Source organism: Belonocnema kinseyi, chromosome 7 (genome assembly GCF_010883055.1).
Source record: "Belonocnema kinseyi isolate 2016_QV_RU_SX_M_011 chromosome 7, B_treatae_v1, whole genome shotgun sequence".
In the NCBI taxonomy this organism is placed as follows: Eukaryota; Metazoa; Arthropoda; class Insecta; order Hymenoptera; family Cynipidae; genus Belonocnema; species Belonocnema kinseyi.
The window spans coordinates 48,419,128-48,428,647 of NC_046663.1; the positions used below are offsets into that span (position 1 = coordinate 48,419,128).

The following is a 9,520-nucleotide window of genomic DNA, read 5'->3' on the forward strand; positions in this document are numbered from 1 at the left end:
TAATTAATATTAATTTATTATTATTAAAATAATTGTTAATCAGTAATTAATTATTGCTGATAAATATTCCACTAGACCCACAGTAATCATTTTTATTTTTAACAAATCGATACGAAATTATTCAAACAAATTCCATTTGTTCAAATAATTGAAAACTAATGAAATAATGTTAATAAATATTCCACTAGACCAATAGTGATAATTCTGAGGAAAAAAACGAATTTTCAAAAAAAAATTTTAATTCCATTTGTTCGAACAATTAAAAACTGATTAACCAATATTATTAAATATATTAACTAGACTAATAGTAATAATTTTAAGGGGAAAAATTAATTTTCGAAACAAAATTATTAAACAATTTTCATTTATTGAAATAATACAAAATTCATTAACCAATGATACGTAATAAATATTCCAATAGACCAATATTAATAATTTCAAGAAGAAAAACCCAGAGTACAGTGCTCAAAATGTTGTTTTCATAAAGAATTTACATTTTTTGTTTTAAGGGTAGTTTCCAGGTACTCGTGGGGGTGTGTTAGGGGTGTCAAATCCATATATTTGATACATGAAATTCTTTTTGTATAATTTTCAACAGGCCCCCACACTTTCCCGTCAAATTTTTTCAAACCCTTGCAAATTATTCTAAAACACAAAAAAGTGATTTTTCTCCATGCATTTTACATGGGAAACTTCAAGTCAAAACCGGCACCTTTTAAAATGAATTTTTTTTTTAAATTAGGGAATTTCTTTTTTCGGATTTGGAAGGAAATTGGGGGGAACTTTGCCTGCTAAAAAAAGCGTTTTTGATCCACCCTAGTGTACATCCTTAAACCGAAAAGATGTATTGTCTAAAAAATAGTTGAATTTTCAATCCAGAAAGATTTCAGTTAAATTTTCAACACTAAAATTTGAATGTTCAACAAAAAGTTAAATTTTTACCAAAATATTTGAATTTTTAATCCAAAGAAAAAAATTTTGAATAACGCAGTTGAATTTTCTATAAAAAAGAAAATAATGAAATAATGAAAATTCTCTAACTAAAAATATAATTATCGGGAGGAAACAATTGTAAAAAGAAGGAATTATAATATATACGCCAAATAAATTACTGACAATAATATTACATCCGGGCGGCTGCAAAACCTTATTTGCGAAATTCCTCAATTTTTTGCTAATCAATTTTTTAATTATCCTGGATATTCATTTAAAATGCATCTTATAGAAATTCCTTGCTTTTGTATGTTTTTTTTGAAATTCCAGACTTATCCCTGACCAATAGAATTCCCTGACTTATCCCTGATTTCCATGTTATACCTGACCTGCGGCCTGCGGCCACCCTGTAAAAATATAATGTTAGTTGAATTTATTAGTCGACATCAGAAAAAAACGAAAAGTTAGTCTGATATGATAATTATGCTATTATAATTTTAATGATTTAAATTATAATTATTGCAATAATTATACTATTGAATCACAAATAAACAAGAAAAATAATTTGGATTTATTTAATCAGAACTTTACAGCGCATAACCTCAATTACCCAGCTGGCTATTACCCCATTTCACCTTTTACCTGAAACATGTCTCACTTTCATTTTTTTCTGTGAACATATTTTTTTTATTAATCTATCCCCTTTAACGATTTTCTTATAATTTCGTTCCTTAAATCGTCTTTTCCAAAATTTTATTAATTTATTTGTGTTTCAGGAGTAAGAAAAATGTTGCAAGCGGACAATTCTCTAAAAGAAAAATTGATTACGGGATTATCCGAACTCCTTGGAACAGGGATATTAGTATTTTTGGGATGTATGGGTTGTGTCGGAGGTTTAACACCTATCTCGCCTACACATTTACAAATTACATTGAATTTTGGATTATCAGTTATGATGGTTATTCAGGTAAGTAGAATTTCATATAAATGTTTAATTTTTACCAATTATTTTAGAATTAGAAAATAAAAAATATTTAATTTTCAGATTTTTGGGCACATTAGTCATGCACATGTGAACCCTTCGATCACTGTAGGTGCAGTAGTTTTAGGTAAAAAAACTATTTTAGAAGGAATAATTTATATTCTGTCACAATCAGTCGGTGCTATACTTGGATATGGCATGTTAAAGGTAAATAATATATTTTATAGGTTTTAGGTAAGACAAAAGCATTCAGTCAGAGTTGTTATAAAGTCCGAATTTCGAAATTCCCTGAATTTTTCCTGAACAATTTTTTTTTCCTGACCTTATTTCCTTCAGGTATGAAAACTGTCTTATATACCTAGGAGATTAATAATGTTAATGCAAAAAAATTTGTTTCTAATTTATTTTAAAAACTTTTATTGAGAATAGTCATGTAGAGTTTTATGATGGTTCTCCACAAAGTACGTAAAATATACGTAAAATACATTAATTCTGAAAAAAATGTCAACAAAATAGATCAATTGTCAACCAAAGTGATCAATCTTCCATAGAAAAATGAATAAAAATTTTTAATAAATTAGTTCAAATTCAACTAAAACAGACTCATTTTCAAACCAAAAAGAGGAATTTATAACTTAGAAATATTTTTCAAATAATGAAAAAGCAGAATCTTATCCAAAATATTGAATTGCAAAAATACGAATTTCTCGTCAATAGTTGAGTTTTTAACCCGAAAATATGATTTTTTAACAAAAAAAGTTCAAATTGCAACTAAGAAGATGAATTTTCTTCTAAAAACACCAATTTTCAACTTAAAAATCTAAATATTTTATCCAAAAAAGAATAGTTACATTTTTAGTAAAAAAATTTTTTTTAACCAAATAAAATAAATGCCAATAAAATAGTTAAATTTTCAATTAAAGAAGTGCATTTTAACTTAAACAATAAAATAAATTTTAATCTTCATGGTTGGATTCTCAACCAAAAAGATTAATTTTCCATAAAAAAAGACAAATTTTCTAAAAAACACATAAATTTTAAACTAATAAAGCTCATTTATATAAATAAAAATAGAAGTTACATTTTCGTTTAGAAAAATAAATTTTCAACAAAATAAATTAATTAGAATCAAAAAAGATAAATTTTTAAACAAAAATGGAATAGTTACATTTTCAATTTTAAAAATGAATTTCTATCTAATTTTTTAAAACAAAGTAGTTGAATTTTCAATCAAATAAATAAATTTTTAACTAAAATTATAAAAATTCATTTAAAAGAATTAATTTTCCATCAAATAAAATAATTTGGAACTAACAAATGTCAATTTTTTGTCAAAAATGAAATTTTTATTGGGTTGAAATTTGATCTTTTTTGGTAGAAATTTTAATTTTTGTTGGAAATTCAAATTTTGTTGTTAAAAGTTCAACTGAAATATTTTAGAGTTGAAAATTTAACTATTTTTTTGGAAAATTCTCCTTATTGGTTAAAAATTGCATCTGTTTTACTTAATAGTTGATCATTTTTTAATAAAAATGCTACTGTTTGCTTTAAATATAATCTTTTCGATTAAGGATTTAACTATTTTGTTGAAAATTCTTTTTTTTTCTTGTTGAATTTAACTTTTTTTAAATAAAAATAAAAATATTCTTAATTTGAAATATTTACTATTGCATTATTTGCAAAAAATCCATCTTTTTTTAATTAAAAATTAAAAGACTTTGTGCAAAAACGACTTTTTTAAAGATTCAAAATGTATCTATCACTTTGGTTTAAAATTGATTTTTGTAATTTAATTATCCCAGTTAAGGCTCTTATATACGTTCCGTCATTCGGTGGTCGACCGATCAACATATTGAAATATCCATTCACACCTCCGAAAATATCAGTGATATCTAGTAATATTTTAGTAACACTTTGTGAGTTTTAGAAGATAACTAAAATATTACTAGATTTCATTGAATTTTTCGAAGGTGTAAATGGATATTTCGAAATGATGGTCGGTCGACGACCGATTAACGTAAGGTGCAAAACAGCTTGTAAAGATATATAATTTAATTTGAAAATTCAACAATTTTTTTTAAAGTAACCTTTTTTAGTAAACAAAACTTGTTGTTTAAAATTCAAATTTTGGCTTTTGAAAGTCAACTGAAATCTTTTTTGGATGAAGATTCAAAAAATTTGGTTGAAAATATTTTTGGTTGAAATTTCGTGTTTTTTAGTTGAAAATGCAACTATTTCTTAGAAAATTACTGTTTATTTAAAACACATATTATAATGACATATCATAAAATAACATTATTATAATAACATATTATTAGTAACATATTATAATAAAATTATAATAATTCATAATTGATTATAATTGACCCTCCTTGGTTGAGGATTCAACCATTTTGTTTGAAATTTTTGATGTAACCACCTTGTTAAAAAATCTTTTTTTTTGTTGAAATTCATATATTTAGCTGAACATTCATCACTTTGTTTGTAAGTTTAACTATTATGTTGAAAATTGATATTTTTTAATAAAATTCTACTACGTGGGTAAAAGTTGAACAACTTTGTTGAAAATTAAATTTTTTCAATGAAGGTATATCTCATTGACTGGAAATGTAACCATTTTCTTGAAACTTTATTTTTTCGCTGAAAATTCATATTTTCCGGTTGAGAATTTAATTTTTGCACAGAAAATCTTTATCTTTATTTGTTGAAAGTTTGTCTTTTTGTTTGCAACATTTATTTTTTGAGAAGAAATGTTATCTTCTTTAATTTAAATACCAACTAATGCACTTTTCTTAGAATTCATCTTTTTAGGTTGAAAATTTAATTACATTGTTGAAAATTCAAGTATTTGGTTAAAAAGTGATCTTTTATGATAGAATAATAATTTTTGTTGTTTAAAATAAATAAATAAAGCAAAAACTTTTTTAATTGTATCCCAAATATTATTTTATTCCGTTTTTACAAAAATCTGATGTTAAAACTATTATTGGATTAAAATGCTGGTATTGGAATATTAATGGGCAGGGAAATGTGCAATTGGTCAAGAAAAAAGCAGGGAATTTGGAAAGAGAAGTTTTGCGGCCACTCTTCCTACTTAGTTTTTTATTAGTTTTTACTTGGTTGTTTTATAAGTACATATTATATAAAAATGTCCTTTATGGACGTTTCACGGTAAAAATAATTGATTTTCTCTCTTAATTTCCCTTCCGTTATGATGTCAATAAAATTATAGACAGCAGTTGATTTTATAATCCTTTTCTTAAAAATTCGTAATCATAGGATCTAGCATACATTGTTGTCCAAAACCTGTTTGATTCCGATATTGATTAAATGTGACTTTTAGTCGCTGGTTTCACTTCTTTATCTAATAATAAGGATTACGAGTTTTCTGCGCCATCAATTTAATAATCAAAACGTGCAAATAAATAATTTTATTTCATGATAATATTTATTTTTGAATATTTCTAAACGTCAATGATTAAAGCGGAAAGTTCAATTGTAAATAATGTTTTAATATTAGAAAATAATTTTGTTCTTTACATTTTGCTCCTAGATCGCAGTTTGTAATCATTTTCATGATTTCAAGGAGATAAAAAAAATGAAATTTGTAGTTTTATTTTAGAAAAGTAATTTTAAGTTTGGAAGATATCGAAATATGTCAAAAAAGAAACTAGAAGATTTTAAGAAACTTTTTTTAATTTTCCAGGATTTAGCAAATTTAAGGAAATATTTAAATTATTTAAAAATATGTAAGGAAGTTTTAGAAGTTTCGAAAATATTAAATAATTATTTCAATTTAGAAAAGATTTCATAAAATTTAAAACAAGATGCAGAAAAAATTCACATAAAAAAAAGATATTTAAAAGGTATAGAAGTTTTGAAGACTCATTATTAAATTCATCATATGAGTTAAAAATTTATTTCTTCCGTTGGAAATGTAATTATTTGGTTGAAAATTGGTCTTTTTTGGCAAGAAATTACTCTTTTTCGTTGAAAATTAATCTGTTTTGATTTGAGGACTCAACTATTTTGATGAAAACTCGTCTTTTTTTACGATGAATTTAACTGCTTTTAATTCAAAAGTAAATTTTGTTTGTTTGAAATTTTAACTACTACATTATTCGATCAGAATTCTTTTTTTTGCCTGAAATTCAACTCCTTATTGAAATTTATTCTGGTGAAAACATTATTATTTCAGTTTAAAAATAATTTTTTTATAGAAAATAGGTCTCTTTTGTTTAAAAATTTATCTGCCCGAAAATTAATCTTTTTTGTTTACGGCTTTAACCATTGTTGTTGAAAATTCGTCATTTTTTGATAAGTTAAATAGTTTTATATTTTAAATAAAACTCTTTTAAAGTTGAAATATCAATTTTACATTAAGTTTTTCGCTGATAACGTTTTTGTTTAAAAATGCAATTATTTAGTTCATAATTAACTTTTTTATTGCAATTTTCATTTGATAAATCTGAAATCTCATAAATATTTTTAAGGATTGTCAAGAATTTTAGGCTAATAATATTTATATATATTTAAATGTACATAAACTTATAAACAATAAATTGTGAGTCGAAAATTTTATTTTGTATTTAAAATTGTTTTTTCACAAAGCAAAAAACGGCACGCGCAGTTTGCGAGCGATTCATGATACTAATTTTTTTTTAATTAAAAGAAGAGTTTTGCTAATAAAAAAATTCCAAAATCGGTCAAGAAATTACTTCTGAAGACATTTTGAACCTTGTTTTTTTGATTTTGCCCCACTTTGTGTCGCCACCTATGGCGTGGCGCCCCTAGGCATTTATAAAGAATATTTTTTCCCACCTTTTAGGAATAATCGATAAATAACAGTCTAGTTAATAGTAAATATTTTTCAGATTGTGACACCACATGGATCACTTAAAGGAAGTGCCACTGCACCTTTGGAGCAGTTTTGTGTTACAAAGTTGGCTGATAATGTTAGTGTAACTCAAGGATTACTTATAGAATCAATCGCTACCGCAGTTTTAATGCTGATAGCATGTGCTATATGGGACAAGAAAAACGAAAAAAATACGGATGGAGTCTCTCTTAAATTTGGTTTGGCTGTGACGGCTTTGGCCACGGCAGCTGGACCTTACACCGGATGTTCTATGAATCCGGCTCGTTCCTTGGCCCCAGCTATTTGGAACAACCAGTGGTCCCGACACTGGGTTTATTGGTTTGGACCAATGGGAGGATCCATGCTAGCAGCTCTCTTGTACCGAACAATTTTTCAAACAAAAGAATATACCTGTGAAGAAGAAACGATGCCAGAAACAGTAGTACTCAACAGTATAGAATCAGAAAAGAATTAGTACGTTTAAAGTAAGATAGATACCTATTTGATCACCGTCAACCTGTTTGCTCCACCGCACACTACCTAAGTTCACCTCACTTAGCTAAATGACCACAAGATTGGGCGATGGTCATTTGAGCACCGTCTACCTGTTTGCTCTATCCCCACTACTTGACGTCCCCTCATGCGTAGCAGTAGGGTGAATACCCAGCTCCGTGAGGGGAAGTTGAGTAGTGGGGGTGGAGCATGTAGGTAGACGGCGATCAAATGGAAATCGCCCACCAGACTGCTTATGTCGACCCTTGCTAGTGGGGGTCTTTGATACATAATAAGGAATAAAATACGAAACAACACTTTCTGTTTTAGTTATTAAATTTAGAACAAATTATTTTCGAAATCTGAGATTTCTGGTAAGTATAACGATAGGGGAGAGTGGTCCTAAGTCGGCACAGTAAGAGTTTTTGTCGAAATTAACGTAATTCAAAGTTGATTTAGGAATTTAAAAGATTCCTTGGTTCGAAACGAATCTCTTGGCTTATAATATGTATACATTTTATTGAAGAGTAAGGAAGTTGTTGCCATTTCTATTATTTGAAAAATCGATTGTTTTAGTACAAATTACCTCATTGTCATAATTTGTAGTTCATGCGGGAATAGAAAATAGTGATGATTCCAGATGAATCAATTGATCTATAATTATTAATACACTTTATTGAATAGTAAGGAAGTTTTGCTCATTTTTAATATTTGAAAAATCTCAACCTGTCATACGACAAAGTGGTCAAGCCGACACGCGCGCCATCTCTGAGAAACGTGAGAGTGCACTAAATATCCACTAAATACCAAAAATAGTTTCAAAAGTAAAGAAAAGTTTCGTGAGTGGAATTCTTCGCATACAATATATTATAGAAAATTTTAGAATCGTAATTGAAAATTAAGTCATTTTTAACAGAATTTTCCTGTATTTACCATCATTCTAAGAAATCTATAACAAAATAATTCTTCTGAAAATATTTCATAAAATTTGGATAGAAATATCCTATTTCATTTCTCATTAACTACAAAGGATCCCCGCTGTAAAGGAATGGCGGCAACGGTCTAGAGGTCCCAAACTACATGAGGGGAGGTTGGGTAGTGGGGGTAGAGCAAGCAGGTAGACGGCGATTAAATGGGCACTCTCCAAAATCAACTAAAATTATTGCTAAACTTGGATATGAAATCAGTTGTAATTTATTTATTTTTACAGAAGACATTTACAAAAAATGATTTTCACACTTGAATATCAAATCCTGAACATCAATCGAGACACATATTTAATTAAATACCATTAGAACAATGGTCTCTCAGGAAGGTGAGAAATTGCCATTAGACATATGATAAGAACGAAATCACGTGGATATGGATTTTACCCATGAGAATGGTACAAAGCAACATTTTTACAAAAGTGTCACAGAAAAAAAAACAGAGTGTAATCTTTACCCGATTTCAGAGTGATTTTTACCTGCAACAAATAATTAACTTTATATGGTGAGATTCACCTACCACATTGGGTATGGTTATCATGTCAACTTCATTTTATCATACTTTGTTTCGATACGAGAAAATTTAACGTTACCCATTTAAAAATTACACGTAACAAAAATGAATATCTTTTTTCTTCTGTGATATTAAAAAAATGGTATATTTTGTATATAAGAAAAAATGTCTATGAAATACCATTTCATAGAACTGAATAAATGGGACAACAAATAATCCTGTACTTTGTATACTTTTTTTCTTTTTCTTTTTGAGTACAGGTATTGCCAACAAAAAACAGTAAATTAAAATCTAAAAGAATAAACAATTGTTGATTAATGCATGTATAGCTGATATATCTAATAGTCGCACCAGAAGATTTTATACTTATACGTAATTACACGTAGAATTCTATTATAAGCAACAATTAAAAAATATATGTTATAAATATACGTTCATTCATTTTCTCATCTGTTATTACAATTTCAACTTATTGTATTTTCTTTTCTTTTCATGCGAAAAGTTCAATCTTATCAGGTTCATGTGGTGTAATTTAAATATGGAGATTCAGATCAACCATGAACGTTGTAAGAAATATATGGGTTAGGGTGGTCCTTATCTATTTTTTAACTAAATTAGGGCAAATTTGCTCAAACGATAATGTTTATAATTAAAAATGAATCAATAATATCTATTACAAATTTGAAAAAAAATTTAAATTTCGGCCATTTCAATTGATTAAACAATGTATTATTTTGGTAGTTTCCAACCAATAT

At 27.0% G+C, this 9,520-nt stretch overlaps 1 protein-coding gene across 2 annotated transcripts in view; it reads left to right on the plus strand.

Moving 5' to 3' along the window:
* Window positions 1-9,086, plus strand: part of LOC117175963 (aquaporin AQPAn.G-like) — a 38,587-nt gene extending 29,501 nt beyond the window's left edge. The window contains exons 2-5 of one of the 2 annotated variants that reach the window (XM_033365846.1): window positions 1,710-1,900; window positions 1,979-2,122; window positions 6,790-7,258; window positions 8,476-9,086. In XM_033365846.1, the coding sequence (XP_033221737.1) occupies window positions 1,710-1,900; window positions 1,979-2,122; window positions 6,790-7,248 (794 nt within the window). In that variant the 3' untranslated portion in view covers window positions 7,249-7,258; window positions 8,476-9,086. The remainder of the gene's footprint in view (window positions 1-1,709; window positions 1,901-1,978; window positions 2,123-6,789; window positions 7,259-8,475) is intronic. The other variant, XM_033365847.1, reaches the window with a different exon arrangement.
* The last annotated feature ends 434 nt before the right edge of the window (window positions 9,087-9,520 follow it).